This window comes from Haliotis asinina, chromosome 8, assembly GCF_037392515.1.
Source record: "Haliotis asinina isolate JCU_RB_2024 chromosome 8, JCU_Hal_asi_v2, whole genome shotgun sequence".
NCBI lineage: Eukaryota > Metazoa > Mollusca > Gastropoda > Lepetellida > Haliotidae > Haliotis > Haliotis asinina.
The window spans coordinates 5,721,748-5,740,399 of record NC_090287.1 but is presented as its reverse complement, the minus strand read 5'-3'; the positions used below and the strand labels follow the sequence as shown (position 1 = coordinate 5,740,399).

The following is an 18,652-nucleotide window of genomic DNA, read 5'->3' as shown; positions in this document are numbered from 1 at the left end:
TTCAAATTACATGTTTTATTTAATTCTAATGATAATTTGAGAATGCATTGCCGTTTAAAAGGGTACTGACCTGTTTTGAGGCATTCTGAAATATGTTAATTTGTACAATGTTTCATGAAACTATTGTGTGATAAACCTCAATCATATTACATCGGAATTCAGTATCTGAACTAAAGTGTGTGTTCACAGTATCTGTCACTTAATCCTGCATTATTGTACAGTACTCACAGGGTCCTCTGCTGGTCATCCACTGGTTTGCCTTGCGTGTCAGAAACAGTTTGAATAAGAACTCTGAAGTGATTACAATGGTGTTTCTTTTTGTCTTCAGTATCGACCATACAATCAACAACAGCAGCAGTCACAAGGCAGGAGTAGTGGTAACTACAGACGGTATTGAACCCGGACTAAGGTCAGATAGAGCTGACATGTCTGGTGCTTCGTCTACATTCAGGCAGCTGAACATCTGAGTGTTGTAGACATCATAAAATACATAAAATCATTGTTACTGTATCTTAAGAGTGACTGTCATTTTGACAAGGAATAAGACACCAAACTAGTGTCAAAATGTGTCATATGTAAATGAAACAACATCCATAGATACGACTCACCCCAAATTAATGTGTGTTTTTTGTAGACTGCTAGACAATCAGTTTTGAAAAATAATGAAAAATGGTTAACTAGCTCTGTACACATTGCTTCCTATTCACATAGCTTGAAATCAGTATCAATCACAGATATCTTTCTGTATTGTGGTTTTTACAATGGTCTTACAAGATTTCTTATTAAAAACAAGAAGTAAGATCCTAAATTTCATAGAACCACATTTTGCATTTTCAGGGATTTTTGAGTTTTTCTGCTGAATGTTAAGAATCTTTGATGTAAAATGTTTTGCAGAACACAATATTGTGAGATTATAATATTATCTGATGCTACACCAGGTTGGCCCGTTCATGATTGCTTGTCATTGTCTAGACGTTTTTCATGTAAATAGGTGTGTATTATATCGATGTGACTGAAATATAGAATATGTACATAGCTGTCATTAGGCCAAGAAAAATATAACTTGTTTCAGGTAAAATGAATGAACAGTCATGGGTTCCTGGATAGGTTGATTGTTAATTAAGTATTTTATCTTTTAATGATGTTATCAAAAGTGGCTTGTTCCGAACTGATGTTCATTGCAATATTTCTCAAATACTTACGTCAAAATAGATGCAACAAAGAAAACAAGCTGGTCAAATTTTTTTGGAGTGATAAATACAGGTTTCTTGACAGCCGTTTCCTGCTTTGATGAAAATATTTGGTTCTGCTTGTGAAACTGATCTGATTGGATTTTGTAAATGAAATACCAATACATTTTGTTTTCATTGACACCATCTCATGATTGTCTTTTAATGGTCATTGATTAACATCATATGTGTTCTGTCCCTGTCATGAAATAGCATCAGATGTGTTATATCCTGGTCATTAACAGTCATCAAATGCGTTAGAGCCTGCTCCTGATAGAGCATCAGATTTGCTATATCCTGTCATGAAATAGAATCAGATATGTTATATTCTGGTCATGGAATAGCATGAAATGTGTTATATCCTTGTTGTGGAATAGTATCAAATGTGTTATATCCTGGTCATGGAAGAACATCAGATGTGTTATATATCCTGGTCAGAAAATAGCATCAAGTGTGTAACGTCCTGGTCAGGAAATAGCATCATGTGTGTTATATACCCTGGTCATGGAAAAGTATCAAATGTCTTATATCCTGGTTACGAAATAGCATCAAATGTGTATATCATGGTCATGGAATAGCACCAAACATGTTATATCCTGGTCAGATGTTATATCCTGGTCATGTAAGAGCATCAGATGTGTCATAGCCTGGTCAGGAAATAGCATCAAATGTGTTATATCCTGGTCATGAATTATCATTGTATTTGTTATATCCTTTTCATTCATTAGCCTCATATCTGTCATATCCTGATCATGGAACATTGTCATATTTGTAACACACTGATCATCTTTGTTATACTTTGATCATCTTGGTCATACCTGATCATGAAATATTGTCATATTTGTAATGCCCTGTCATGAATAGTGTAATTTTCGTCAGTTGAAACTTGGTGAAAACTGTTATTTTATATTGGTACTGATCATTTTAAAGTTTGTACATACATATTTGATAACATGAAGTATTAATTTTGTTATTTTAGAGAAACATTCAGTTTGCATGGAACAGAAGAATGGTTGTAGAATGGTTTTCTATGCAAGTATGGCATCGTGATGATAAAAAACTTGTCATGATTAATGAATATTTTTGTACGAAGTAAACATTCCTGGAGGAATCATGGAATTTTAGTTTAAATTCCCAGGACCAGAGTTGTTTCAGAAGGGTTTTTAGAAAAGTCAAGGAGCATTAATATTCTATCCCAGAATTGTTTTTCTGTGTTATATCAGCGATTTGCAAATAAATGCTCTGTCCAAGGTGAACGAGAGATTGATATAATTGAGGTTACATGTTTGTTGGTTAAAGTTAGTATATTTTATTGATAGTATGTTAAGGATAAGTTGCATAATGCCCTGGGATAAGGCACAGAAATTTGGCAGGCTCTTAGTGCAGGAACACAGTTAAAAGTAAAATATTTATGTAAATATAACAATTGAACTGTCGTAAGATTTGAAAAGAAATCCAGACTTTTTTGTTTCAGTATAAATTTATCACTCAGAATCTTCTTCAATAAATACATTACAAGTAATTGTTGTTAGTTGTCAGCCTTCTTTCACTGAAACAAGATACATGTATATAGTTGTTCTTTGTGTAAACTGATTCTTGTCTGACAGTCAGGTTACCAGCATGGGGCACTGTTTCCACCTTTACACATATGCAGTGCTAGTCCTCTAACAGATATACAGGTATGCAGGTTCTGTGTGAGGAATATGAAGAACATGCTATGTGTATTACTGTTTTCATTCTCATTCACAATGTTCCATCATTTCACATGATACATGACAGGCAGGATGTTATCTTTCCATCACTGTACTTCATCTTCAGTGCAATCATAAGGCACAGAAAATGAGTGATTTGGTGATAACAAGTTCAGGTTTCATTTAAGATGGTTATCCGTGCCATCATTTTTATATAAATATCCCTGGTGCCACCTCTTCATTTCATACACACTCTCTCACATATTTCAAGGCTCTTGTTTGCCAAAGTGATCAGTCTTTAGGAAAATAGTTTCGCCCTCATTGGTCAGTCACCATATATTGAAAGTATCAATATTTTTTTTTATAAATGTCTTTTGTCTTTCTTCTTATTGAACTGTGGATCTAAGCTGAAACAGACATTTGGCTTCATCTGAAATGGTTGTTTGTCACATTGTTTCAGAAAGCAATGAATTTGTAACCTTCGGTTTACTTGGTACAGTATGCTCAACCGAGTTGTCACTAGTTGATTTGGTGACAATAAATTAGGGTAAAAGATTCATGGTTATAAATCCTCTTTGGTAGAATGATAAATATAATGATTTATTCAACTTGCAGTCACATGGTGTGAGTACAACAATTGGGCATTTTTGCAAATGTGTTAACATGAAGACATGCACAAGATATTATTGGACATTGAAATAAAAGCATATAAGAAGGTCTCTGTATTTCTGTTGTTTTATACATGCTTGAGAATTTGATAGTCTGGAACAGGTTACACTACATAGACTGTAAGCAACAAATAGCCTGGAGTGTCATGGTTGGTTGATCATCGGTGAATATCATTCACCAGTTTGTCTTGTCCAGATTTAATTATGAACATGCAGGGGTCACAAAGCTGAAAATTGCTGAGTACTGTAACGAACAGAAGTACAGTGTAAGTTGTCTAAACCGGCACTCGTTGGGACTGAAGATATATCCGGTTTAGGCAAGGCGCCGGATTGTAGATCTGATGATAAATGTACAAGTCATGAATGGGACAGATTTTATGCCAGTGTGGACAGCTTGCCGGATTGGACAAATGCCGGTTTTGACAGCTTCCATTGTAATATACCTGGTTGCTGAACCCATAGACCAGATAAGATGGCCCAAGGAACGGATATCTTCCATCCCTACAAAGGGTGAGGTCAAATAGTAACTGGAAGGAATAAGGAATTCAAAGAACAAACTGAGGTCGTGCAGTGTGCGAAATGGCCTCTGGCCCACTAGTTCATGGCTAGTCTGCATCGAGTTGGGCCAGTAAATTTCCATGGTCATTGCCCCGACTGGCTAATGAATTTTCATGGGGTCATTCTGCAAATACATCACTGTGTTGGACTTGCTTAGGTATTACCCACTCTTAAATCATGTAAGATTATGGCCTGGTGAAAATGTTCAACATATACTGATGAAACTGTCCTCTTTCAAATTTGGCACGAGTGAATTATTTTGTGGGCTTTCAGGTATTGGTAGCCCGTTTGGCTTGCAAAATTTGGAAACTATTTCGCACACAGCTAATCCTTTGTTGTCAACTGTAAGAATTCATGTTATCCCACCGTCGTTTAACAATGGCGATGCGGTCAACAGGATGTCTTGTTTGAATACATCTAACTTTATTTTCTAATACATGTCAAGATGAAACTCTGGTTATATAGGCTCATATCAGTTTCCGAAATAAAGATTTGTCTGTACTAACAGATAAATGGTGTAACGGGGTTACAGAGACATCATCAGTATAAGTTAACTTTGATTTGTTTGTGAAGATGAGTATTAATTCTATTCTTAATTTAGAACATCAAACGCACCCAACCCCACACCACCCCACCCCCTGTATATAGTGTGTACTCCTTCCTTTGTCGTCTTTTCCAGTGTTGCTATGTGGCAGAACTTAAGAACTCGTGTTGACGTTAGTAACAACGGAATGTGTGAGTTTGGGTTTAGTGCAGTTTTCCAGATACGTCACGCGAACCAACTTCTAACAAATCTTGGACGGTGGGGTAGCCTCGTGGTTAAAGCGTCCGCTCGTCACTCTGAAGACCCCGGTTCGATTTCCCATATGGGCACATTGTGTGAAGCCAAATTCTGCTGTACTCCGACGTGATATTGCAGGAATATTGCTAATAGCGGTGTCAAACTAAACACACTCACTTATTCCGGGACCCCAGCCCACGAGGCCCTGATCCACTATCACAGCCCCTCTGTGCAACGGCCCGGCTAATCGCGGCGCCTGTCCCCAGCCCGCAGAAGCGCCCTTGAACAGGAATATCGCGCTAAACGAGCCTACCTGTCCCCAAGAGATTCCTGGCACGCCCGGTAGACAGTTCCTCAAATACACAGAATAAATGTTTCTTTGAGAATAGTAGGTGGGTGTTTTTTAACACCTCGATTATTGACACCCAAGCATGGATGATCAGCAATAGGCCAAATACATTGTACCCGTAAAGGGAATCTGTCCGGGTTTGCACTATGGAACGTGTACCTGACACCTCCATCTGGTTATTTTCTAGTTGTGTATGCCAGTGTGGGTACTGCTTCAGGACATTAAACGTTTTGTGTTTCTGATACTTCGATTTATAGGTGTCCCATGAATAATAGTTTTAGTTTCTCATGTCCTATTTCATGTGTATTTATGCCTGACACATACAATCATGGCCGACCTCTATAAGTCTCGTGGTTATCAAATGTTCGCAAATCGTGCGATTATTAATCCAAAAGAAATCCTAGAAGCTTTGGAAAAAATACATGTCTTACTTCTGAATCTATACCTTACTAATTAATTGGTGTTTGGGTTTGAAAAGAACACAACTCCAAAACCCACATTAGCGTTCATCTGTGTTTCACGCGTCTTGTGTGTGAATTTGGCGTATTTCACCGCCAGCTAAATCCGCTGAGATTGTTCCACTTGAAAAACATCAATAGTGTTTTGCCAGAATCTTGGGATGACATATGGCCCTGGCTCCGATTTCTGAATTTTTCACTGTGACAACAGTCGATAATTTCAGCATATTTTCTTTCACGAGACGATACACCTGTCTTTGAACAGAGCTACCGAGTGATAGATGGATGGCCGGGTATTGCCAGGCTTTGATTGCACAGGCGTCTCATACGTCGCATTAGATGGAACTCTTTGGGACCGTGCTTATCAGGGGAAGCATTGTCAAAGATCAAAGACATCTTGCAGGAATGGATGTTAGGCAATGGCACTGGAGGATTCATTGTACCCGCAGGGTGTGGTCCAAATGTAGGGCTACAATGATTGTGGGTGTAACGATGAGCGTGCTATGACAAGCGTGGTACTTGGATATATATTACATGGTGCTATGAAATTTGAAAAAAAAGATCAAACACAAAACAAGTTATGTGTTTGTTAGGGATAGCTGAAATAGTATTAATGATACAGAATCTCGAACACCAGTTTACTTATCCAGCCGAACACTCATTTGCCTATCTGATGACTTCTTGTTTCAAACTGAGTATTAACATGCTCACTACAGAATACGTGATGTACAAAATAAGTCACAACAATCCAATTTGTAAAGAAAACATGTCTTTATAATTGCAGATTTACAATTGACATTAATCCATGCACACATGTGGGTTGATTTCGTGAACATGGGGAATTATGTATTTTGAAATAAAAAGAATCGCTCATCAATTACGTCAGTTAGATTTTGATGATAACTGAGAATAATATTCCGTTTGTTAAAAACGCAAGTACACTGATATGGACGCGAACAAATAAGCGATAAGCTTTCGCAAACTCTTTAGAAATTTTTTATACTAGTACTTGATCTCAAAAAGAAACAGCCCTAAGAAACTATGTCACACTTTGTTTATTCTTCGTGGCCAGGTTTGTCAAAATTCCCCCAACTTTTTCAAGTAAAATATCTAACCTTTAAAATTTATCCAAGTTCGTGAAGATTGTCACGCTTTAATTGATGCAACATTTAGTCATCTTGTTCTACATTTTGTATGTTGTTTTGTTATATTCATGTGCCACCGATGGTGGAGTATTTTGAGTAATGAACGGATGATGATCGCTAGGTCCACAATAAACAGTATTGATTAAATTGCCCCGGGTACTCCCATCGTGATGTCTCTACAGTATGTCACGTCAAGTAAAGGTTGACGAGACAACGTATTTCCCACAACAGTTATTGCGAATTGTTTGGGAGTAATCAGCCGAGGTTAAAATACATTGCACATCATCCTACATTCGGGAACTTGTTTCATTTCAAGTCACCTCAAGTTGAATATGATTTACAAACCGCATGTCCCATAGTACATTTCCAGGAAATATTAACGTTGTCATAAAAATGAAGATAAAGAACACACGCTCTTTTTATATTACCATGAATATAACTAATCTTTCATGCCACTACCTAAAGTAATACGAAAGATTCGGATCTTCCTTAGTTCCTTTGGAGTAGTGTATATGATTAATGCAAGAATACAACTGTAACGTGTCACGTGAAGTGACAACTACCTGCAAATATTGAAAGAAGCAATCGTCGAACAATGTGTTAATGCCTTACAAATATCTACGTTCACTATCACAGGCGAAACATTGATCAAAGGAGAATTGTATATGTATTTTGCAGTGATTAATCATCATCTATATTTGAGATAAATGCTAAAAGATAAATTTCAATTTAGTAATCTTTTGAAAATATGTCAATGTTCACACATAAATGCCAAGAAGTATGTATAGATATGTGATCAGTACTACCATTTTGTTGTTGAGTAGCCGAAATGTGTGCAAGGTTTTACCAATAATTGTAATCATATTTTGTGAATGAGACCGACACCTGTTATATTCATACTATAGCTAACATTCTTAATAATAGATGAACGTCAATAATCTTTTCAGAAAATTTATGCCCAATTAATCCATTATTATAAATATATTACAACTTGAAAAATATGTGGTTAAAATTGTTTTCAGGAACGGTTCTAAAGTGAGAAACAATAATGGGAGAATTTGCCATATAGGAAAATTATTTCAATCATATTACAATGCATTATACAAACAAAATGGCGTATGAAAATCATATTTGGTTCCATGAAACCCATAGAGGTATGTTTTTTTATTTCCTTGCGTTAATGCAGGTAACAGCATCTTCCTTTACTTTTACAGTCGCTCATCCTAAAGCGGCTTTGCTATTGTTGCATTATTTGTGGAAGCTATATTGTGTTTTTGTTTAAATAATATCTGGCAAAATTTACACTTGTGGTCATGATTATAACTGTGCCAGTCTAGCAATATTACATTGTTTGATAACAGGGTATAATTTTTGTTGTCAGTGATTGCATTGGTGTTTCTATTAAAAGGGAATTAATTATATTCTAGGCTTACTTCTAAAACAAGAACAGGACCGAGTTTTAACAACCAGTTTGTACATAAAGCTGTAGAAGGTTATTTGAAATGAGATGAACATCCCGCCATAGATACTGATATTAGATATCACCTGAACGTTGGTACATGGCATAAAGAGTGCCTTTTTACCTTACTATTCAGCGTTCACCCACTGTGTGTGTACCGACATGAACATTTGTGAGTATGTATTTGAAGGCGATGGTTTCCTGTGTCCGACAATTATTCACATAATTATTTATTTATTTATATATATATATATATCGAAAACAAAACTGATATTTCGGTTCAGTCTACCCTAGTCTAACATACGTCGTTCCGGAACGGCGCACCTTATCCCGATGTCAACTCATCTTACACGTCCAATGTTAAAAGCTGAGTGTGCAACAGAAAAAAAATCAACAATCAATGCGATTGTGTAGAATATACCAAATAGATTTGTCAACAAAGATATAGTGTAATGCTTAAAGTATAATGGCCATTAAAGTAATTTCATAAATTATACGTATGTTTTAAGAAAATAAAGGCACAAGCTGCCAATATACGAATGATAAGCAATTTATATTCTTCAGGTAAAAGACGCTTTAGTAAAGAAATAATTATGGATAATCATTTGATGATAAATAAGATATTTATTATTTTCATTATTTTGCATTGACTTCCCGTTTCACCGGGTGTTAAAATCTACAAAAGAATATTTACCACAAGATAGACAGTAACTTGCAGGAGCCCGATTTAGACCCTTGAAAGATTTACTTGAAAGGCTTTTGACAAAACTTCAGTAGCCAGATGTGGCCACGAGAGGGCTTGTGTCCTAGTCAAGTAACGTATGCACGAGGCAACTGGCTGGAGATGGAGAGGGGGTAGTGGGTTCGTGTAAAAGATGGACTAGACGACGCTGTATTTCCTAGTTCAGTTTTGTAAGTAGACGTAATAGCCAATATTAGTTGAATAATCTTCATTAGAGGAAACTGGCCAAATGAAATAACAATTATTGATAATTTAGAATTGATTCGTCATTGTATGAGAGAAAGAACAGATTCAGTCTCTTTCAGAACGTCGTGTATGGGAGATTCTAGCAGCTAACAAAACCAGGAATTGGGATTGCTTTGTTTCTCAAACTTGCTGTGTAGTTCGCGTGGACACTTGAAGAAAATTTCTTTTGAATTCTGTGAGTTCACCAAATTTCCAGTCACTATGGAAACGAGGTACTTGACCCTCTTGCCTGGAGACTGCTGCCGTCAGAAGCTCTTGAAATATCGCTCCGCGAATCCACATCGCCACCTCGATCGAACTATATTCACACGCGCTTCCCTGTAAAGTATTCCTTTCACAGTTTTCCTCAAATAAAAAAAAACATACTTTAGAATCGTATGGATTACGAAAGAGTTTGTTTTTGGAATGGACATAAATGTTAAAGGGATGTTGTCCCGCTGTTTCTAAAAAGCTGCAAATAGCATGTCGGTTAAGACTGTACCGCTTTGTTGTGGAGCAAGTGTAAGGCTTTTGTGAGATGATACTGTCTACCAGCTGTAGCCAGCAACATTTGCCCCTCTACTATATCAAGTAGGTTCTCTACGAAGCCTTCAGGCCTTCCCGTCCCTTCTACAGATGCGGTGCTCTGATTCATCTCAGGGAGCGCTAATTACTAGAGGGGCTGATATATTTTATTCCCAACCGTACAAGATGAACAAATTACGATATTTCTCATGCCGCTCTGTCATATTCCACCCCTGCCTCCCGCCCTGCCCTTTTATCTCACCCCAGGCGATGCTACCCCTCCCTCAGACCACCCGTTATCTGTGTGCCGACATGGAAAACTCCAACTGTGCGATGCTTCGTTTCATAGAAATATTTATGAAATATGGGAATCAGCGTTCGTTTCCTTCGGCGGAAAGTATTGATTTGCAGATTTTAAACGTATCAAACACTCTTTTGAAAAAAAAAGTTGTGCACAAGAAATCGAAAAAGACTTGCAGCAAATTTTAAAGTTTTTTTTATTTTTGAATCAATGTTTCACATTATGCTTTTCCTTATAATTCAAGCGTTAGTGCTTGGGTGAAATATTTCTCAAGATGTTAATCTATAAACGCGGGAGATTATGACCACAAATGCGTACGGCTCCCGCGCAGTGTAAGGCCTATACCTCCAAACAAAGCGACTTCTGTGTTGAGAAAACTAACATAAAACAACAAGCATTTACTGCAAAAAATAATTAAAACTCCGAGTTTCAATGCGCAGATGTTATCAGATGTAGGATCAACATCCTGTGTTAGAAATGAACCACATGCACTAAACATCAATCCTCGCACTGTTGAGAATATCGGTTGCATTTTAGCTTTACAGTATTTAGTTAAAAAAAACAATAAAAACTCAAAGCTTGAACACTGAATAAAACGAAATTTGTTCGACTCACGACGTGTCTTTGCGATAAGTATGGATACCAATTACATGACCTCATCTGCAGACAAGAGTATATATATTACTGAAGTCCATGTAGGATAACGGCCATTGTTATGCCTAATTCTTTTGATAAGTCCTCATTTCCACGAGACACCTTGCCCTTATCTGCTTGTATTTCCAGCATTTGTGGCGAGCGATTAACTTGATGATGACAACGGGTATCTTAAACTGAGTTTTGAAATTCAATCTGTGATCATGTGTGAAACATAATACACTACCATAATGAAAGCTCTCAGTATACGGCAACACTATTCCTACGGACAATATTTTTCAATTTCATTAATTAAACACAAAAGAAACATGATAGTTTCATAAATTTATATTAACTTTTTATTTTCGAATTTAGTGAAATAATCTGAACTAATCTTACGGGACGTAAATATAAACATAAACGACAAAATGTTATGGATGTCAACTTCTTCTTTATTGTTTTCACGACGTTTCTGGGCTATTCCTTGCCCCTTCGTTAGGTGGATGAAATATAAACGTTAGTAATGGACGATACAGACCAGTATTTTACTCCGATCGTCAACATCTTGGCTTGAGATATTTTGCTCCCGTCTGTCTTTTAAATAGAGAAACATATTTGGCAGAAATAAAACATTTCAATGATAATCACATTCACTCATTCAGAAATTATAATCGTGTTATCAGATTTCACATTGTTTATATACGCTCGAATAATTGTTCAAAGAATTTTTCGTTTGGGGAAATTTGACAAATATAAACAATTTTATATGCGAGTTTATTCGTTTGGGGAAATTTGACAAATATAAACAATTTTATATGCGAGTTTATATTATTTTCCGTTCCATGATAGGGATTAGAGTTACAAGCAATCAGCTGATAATCAAGATTTGTTTAATTCACGACGTTGTTTTATAACACATGTACGGTTTTTGTAATTAATTTGTTTTGAATAAAAATATTCATTGCCGTCAAACTAAGAAGACAGATGTTGAAAGAGCAAGGCAAATAAAAGTCTTGTTTTTAATCAACCGGTCACCGTGTATACAGTATTTCCTGATGTCTGTCAATTCCATGTCTCAATATTACAGACGGAGGTATTATAACAGTGTTTGTCTAATAGTTAATTGAAGATAATTCCGTGTGATTTAATTAGCAGATTGAAAAGCTGCTTTTACATAATCTTTTAGGAAAACAAACGAAATGCGTAAATCCTCGCACACACGCCTAGTTGTCTGTAATCCGTATTAGAGGAAATGCCCCAATCTGACAAACTGCCACTTCCAGAACATGGCGCCCACGGCAAGCTCAGGCTCCCGCCAAACGATCTGCTACTGCTAATATTTGCCGTTAGGTAGTCCCTGATTTTCGGTCTTTTCCCCTCCCCCGGCACACTTTCTTGACCCACACTTACACAACGACGTAGTCACCAGTTTATGACGATGACGATGTGTGTAGTCAACTCTATAGTACGACGTAGTCTTTACCACTCTATTTAACTATTGTCATTTCTTTTGTCACGTCAGTTACGTGAAAATGGTAAACACCACTCCCACTGTAAACGTCTTTTGACTCTTCGTTCTTCCCCCAACTCCCCCAGCCCCCCCCCCCCTTCACTCACACAAGCACGCACGGACGCACGCACGCACACTGTCTGTCTACCCTCTCTCCCCACACGCTCTACCCTCTCTCTACCCTCTCTCTACCCTCCAAGTGTGGTCGCCCGAATCTTCATCCTGAGACCACCCTACCCACCACCACACACACCGTCTCTCTACCCTGCCGCTCTCCTCACACCCTTTGTCTTTAACCCAACCACCCACCCAATCGGTTAAAGGCCGCTACCACTACCACTACCACTACCACTACCACTACCACTACCAGCAGTGAAAGACTATTCAAGTAACTAAAAACAATGCTCTGCCAGAAATCCCAGTAGCGAAACCTGCGGTGTACAGAGTACACGCCTACCGTTTTCAGACACACCACATATCACCACATCACGTGATATATTCACACCCTTTCCAAGTCCTGGATCCGCATTCTGAATGTCAGCTTTACTCCTATCCATCTTCCACCCTTTCCCTCAACCGTATCTGATTTCCAACATTGATTCTTGCACCAGGACCGGCTTCACTACCCCCTCCCCCACCCCCCACCCACTAGTCATACAACTCAACCCCCCACCCCTCCCTAGCTATGAGAGGCAGGCTACCTCCCTATCCGCCCCAAGCCAAATTTACCTTGTGCGGAGCATCATTGAGTATCGATGAAAAATGCAAATAAAGTCAAAATTTCTGGTCCGAGTTTGGAGGGATTGCTTGTTAATGAAATCGACGTTCGGTAGTCAAACAAGATGAGCGAATTGGGAGAACGCCAGACTAGGACTGGAGATGGACCGAATGCTGACGGGAGCAATACAATCTCAGCCCGCACACACAGACGGGTTACCGTCTTTAAATACTTGAATGAGATTACTGGACCTCTAGATCGACACTGGTGAAATTACACAGCATACACATGGCGAGTTGTCAGGATGAACGATCGTGAGGCACACAGTGATGTCCAGTCACAAGTCACATTCCAGGATTGTCAGAGCTGTATTTATTTTGTTTTTCCATTGTATTGTTCCGTCGTTCTGGCTGTGCAATACAGAGATACGGCCATTTAAGTAACTCATGTCGACCGTGTAGCTCTGTCCGAACACGAGAGAGATATGAAAATAATGTTTTCTATAATTGGTTATCCATAGTTCCATACTGTGGACATTTGTGAATTTAAACAATGGGAAGAGCTCCGCCCTTATTGTCAGAGTTTGACTTTTTCAATTCTCTAAAACTGATGCCATATTGTCAAACACCGTGTCTGAAAACTTTCTCTTCAATCTTCCTTAAAAGGAACCTGCTTTCTGTAACAATCAGTGGAAGGACAACGTTTCTAGTAAGACTTCATAAAGTATAGTTGTTAATATGAAGCATCTCTTATTCCGATATATTCTACCTAGATCACAGCATCCCTACAACACCGACGACGACTGTAATGCTGATGGTGCTGCTGATGGTAATGTCGATGGAAGTAGGTCGTAAGAAGCGAGACTTACTGGTATAGGGCAGAATGCAGTTTTATTAAGTATAATCGCAAATGATTGCCGATGGCATTTAAGACAGACCCTACATAGTGGGTCAACTCTCTCCGGTTGGTAAAGTCCTACACTGACACATTAAATGTGTTATCAGCCAGACTACCGAGGAGTGGGTTCCGTGATCCCTGACTCAGGGACAACCACGGCCATACCCACTTGAGACAGGGTCGTTATGGAGTGCAGTTGATGATCCAAACTTCGAGGAAGAGACTGCACACATTTTGTACAAGGTGTTTGGTTTTACCATCGACATAAATATAAAGCAATACACAGATATTGTACACCCAGGTATTTGAAGGGTGAACTTTTGGATCAGTCATAAATAAACCACCCATTGACGGACCTTGAGGAAGGGGGAGGGCGCGCTTTCAAGTCAACCATTATCCTATGATTGTTCATGACAAGCACACCCTTGGTCTAGAGGGGAGCGTGTTTGTTGGGGAGCAGATTCTGGTGTTTGCTCCCCAGGCGTATCGTCACAACAGACATGACATAAGGGTATTTGTTGTTCCCCTTGTACAACCCCAATATATGGAATCAAGACAATATGTAAATCTAATGCAATATGTAAACACTTAACGCAAAACGTAAAACATTACGTAATATGCAAAAACTGAACGCTAAATGTGAAAAAACGTCTTTAACGCAATCTGTACAAACCTTACGCAAAATTGAAAATACAATTCTTAATGCAATATATAAAAGATTAACGCAATCTGTAAAGTACAGCTTTATTGTTTGTCAAAATACACGAGACACTGTGATAATTCAGACAAACTTTTTAGCCTCATGTTAGTTGAAACATTTAACATAAAAGTAAAGTCTATAACTGTGTAATATTGTGTCATATATACATGTATCTATAAAGATATTTGATATCATAATCAGTATATCTATGGTATTACTCGAATTCATTTTACGTCATATTAACTGTGACGTAATAGAAGGATGTAAGATATGATTGGAAAGGAAACACCCGAATCAGTACGATGCATCTTGCATGTCCAGTATGCCTAAAGTTCCTAGATGGATCCGCCAATTCTAAATCAAAGATATTTGTGTCCAGCGACACATTGTAATTAACGCCTTGACTAGCTGAAATATTGCTGAAAGGGTGTGTAACCTTATTAACTGACTGACTCACTCACTCAGGGGGCGTATGGTTCTCATGATTGTATCGAGAATCTTTTGACAGAGGTCAGAATATTCCATGTAATGGAACAGTGACACAGGTTTTTCCACAGAGATTCAAATCGGACAGGGTCTAGTGATATAACTTGGCGACTTTCCTAAAAATGAAGGGGAACACTATATGCATCTAAATCCAACTGATAAATTTAAGAGTAGCACTGTTTAGGTCGACAGTGTGACTTTAGCACTGGGATAGTGAGAGAGAAAGTGGAACTATGGGACAGTGAAAGAGAAAGTTGTCTCGAACTATGGGACAATGAGTGAGAAAGTTTACCGGAACTATGGGACAGTGAGAGAGACAGTGGTCCAGAACTATGGGACAGTGAGTGAGAAAGTTGTCCCGAACTGTGGTCGAGTTAGAGAGAAAATTGTCCTGAACTATGGGACAGTGAGAGAGACAGTGGTCAGGAACTATGTGACAGTGAGAGAGACAGTGGTCAGGAACTATGTGACAGTCAGAGAGAAAGTGGTCAGGAACTATGAGACAGTGAAAGAGAAAGTGTTCCAGAACTATGGGACAGTGAGTGAGAAATTTGTCCAGAACTCTGGGACTGTGAGTGAGAAAGTGGTCCAGAACTATGGGACAATGAGTGAGAAATTTGTCCAGAACTGTGGGACTGTGAGTGAGATAGTGGTCCAGAAGTATGGGACAATGAGTGAGAAATTTGTCCAGAACTGTGGGACTGTGAGTGAGATAGTGGTCCAGAACTATGGGACAATGAGAGAGAAAGTGGTCCAGAACTATGGGGCAGTGATAGAGAAAGTGGTCCGAAACTATGGGACAGTGAGAGAGAAAGTTGTCATCACTACCTGCCTCTCCTCGGTGAGTTTTACTTACGCAACAGAGTTTTTAAAGTCTCAGTGACATCAAATGGCCAAAGATATATTGAAGAGTCATATTATTTTCTCTATTAATACCTTTCCCTCATTTAATGAAAGTACACACCTGAATACCTTGTTTCATATCCCATTTGGTTTACTCGAAGCTGCTTTCCACCCGCATTTGAAGCTATGGCTGGTCGCCGGCTGTCCGTGGATGCTTGATGAATTTGATGCATCGGTGACAAAACAGTGATGCCCACTGCGGTTATCTCTTTTCCCTTGTACCAGTGTGTATTTTTTAGGTGAACGTATAGACCTGTCTTTGCAAACGCTCACCTTTTCGCCAATACCTAATATCATACAGTTTCATGGTGTTTCGCGGACGCAAGCTCATAATATCGCCTGAAACGTACTGATCCCTTGTCGACGTCTTATGAATATAGATAAGGGAGTTTGTCGCTTAGGCAGTGACAAGTCAAACACCAAGCTTTGTACACAAATGTCAAGAACGAGATTCATTCGACCGATCTGAAGACCCCATCAGCAAACAATAGTCTTGTCATACATGATCTCCAAACGTCTTCATGTGTTCAGGCTTGGTAATCAGAAGTTAATGTTGGTAATCTGTACGTATAAGCATAATTTAGACACTTACTTGTGCCAAAGAAATCAAATAGAGGCAAGCTGTGTACTTTTGATAAACTTCCCTCGCAAGGTTACCAATCAGTTGGTTGTAAAATGTCTTTATGAAAAAATATATTTGATATGTAGCATACTCTCACAAATGAAAGTCATAATCTTGCCCCTAAAACCATGACTTACTTATGTGTTATTTTCTTTCTCTCCTTTTCGTCCAATGTTTTACATCTCAATTAAAAGTGACAAGGTAGTATTACGACGTGTCTACGAGGAACAAGAACGTGTTTCAGCCTGAGCCTACTAGTGCCCTGCTTGACCGCTGCTTATAAAATACAAGCTTCCGCACAACTGTTTTGATCTTTTGTTATTGTCAGTTTTATTGAAACCACTACATGATCCCACTCCTCCCTACTAATATCGAGCCTATATGACTTTACGACCTATTGGACCACCTGGTGTCTTTGTCAGTTCCATTGTTACAGGGGAAAGGTTAGTCGATTGTAATCACCAGCTTTTCCTTGAGATATATATTTTTAACACCTCTCTTAACATTATATATTTCAACGTTGTTGTCTATGTAAGACCTGATAGCGGCGTGTTTCGTAAACAGAATGCAGGCCAATCGCATTTAAGCCTGTGGTATATACCCTTGAGTTAAACACAACGCTGTTTTGTGTAATGGGGTTGTTACTGAGGCCGTGAAGGTCGCACAGCCTACAAACATGTAAACTGTTGAGAAGTTCACAGCATCACGATGCCGCTACCGGCACTATTTTTTTCTATCTGAAAAAATAATGTGCTCGAGCTCTGCCTAACAACGCTACGAGGAATCTGCCGTCAGAAAATCGCAGAGTACAGCTTAGTGAGCAGGGCCAAATGCCGTGACCGGCCAGTGCCGTGACATCATTTAATCATTTCATGTGAAATAAGTTGAAGATATTACCCTTCTATGAGTGTGTCAGACACGCTAGCCACTGACGTCGATATACTACTTAAACTGTATTTCAACGTCATTGAGTTACAGGTTTGTTAGAGGTCTTGCCGGACATGTCATTATTTAAACATTTGACGTAAACGATGCCAGTTGAAGAAATTATAAGCAACTCTGTGGGATATCAGTGGGAGGCAAGGCATTATTGTAAACTTTATTGCTGCGATAATGACGTCAATGAACTAGTTACAGGCTTTGTTTTCACCTCAAAAGGCACAGTGATATTTAGGTTGTGTATGTAATACTTAAATAAGTTAAGTGTCAAAGGTTTTTTGTGAAGATAACAATGATTAATACTTTTGGGCATGTCATACAAATGGAGTTGGTCCTTGGGTTGTTTTTGTAGAATATGTAACAAAGCATTATTTTAGAACATAAGCCTCAAGTTCTAAAACAAGCACACAGGAATCGTTACAGAGATGATATGGATGTACATAATGTCGGCAGACGGAACCAAGTCAGGGTTCGCCTTAGGTTACGGTCGCGGACCTAGATTACAATTATGTCGGTAAATAAACAGGTCTGAAATGTTATTTTCTTAATTTCTTCACTTAATATGCATCGTGAATGTCAACTGTTACCAAATAAGTCACCATTCGTTAAAGATGGAACGTCCAGGAAGCCGCTCTATATGTTGTATGTCCCGCTGTAAGGGGCAATGGTGTTCATCAAGACGTATCTCGTCATCAATATGGTACTGGCAAACAGAAATGCTATCATATCTGCTGGAGACGCATTATACGGTTTTCACTGGCACCCTCAGGAACAAGGAACATAGACAAACATCGAGGTTACATCAGCCCATGGGCCCCGAGGTACCAGTGAAGAATGTACTTATCATCCCGAACATCTCAAGGCTAATTTTGAATTGTTTGGGTCACAGGCATAAAAGTTTTAGTAGCCATCGCAAGGTTTTGCAAAACAAAAACAGATTCTCCCTCCATCGACTTGCATTCGGAAAATATCGGTAATTTCCGTACATCATACATGATTCAATGTTATTCGAGAAAAAAGAATTACAACAAGGAAGCGCCAAATGAGTTTGGCATTGCCAGCTGGGTACATAGCCAATTTCGCTCTCTTGTAACCGGGGTACATTGAAAGTAA

General features: G+C 38.6%; 2 protein-coding genes across 2 annotated transcripts in view; both read left to right on the top strand.

The window, feature by feature from the left end:
- Positions 1 to 3,637, top strand: part of LOC137294083 (5'-3' exoribonuclease 2-like) — a 62,523-nt gene extending 58,886 nt beyond the window's left edge. Inside the window, exon 33 of the mRNA XM_067825022.1 lies at positions 329 to 3,637. Coding sequence (XP_067681123.1) covers positions 329 to 397 — 69 coding nt within the window. The 3' untranslated portion in view covers positions 398 to 3,637. The remainder of the gene's footprint in view (positions 1 to 328) is intronic.
- Positions 3,638 to 15,349: 11,712 nt separating this feature from the next.
- Positions 15,350 to 15,958, top strand: LOC137294351 (protein PBMUCL2-like). The gene has a single exon (XM_067825357.1). The coding sequence runs from the start codon at positions 15,350 to 15,352 to the stop codon at positions 15,956 to 15,958; it is 609 nt and encodes a 202-aa protein (XP_067681458.1).
- The last annotated feature ends 2,694 nt before the right edge of the window (positions 15,959 to 18,652 follow it).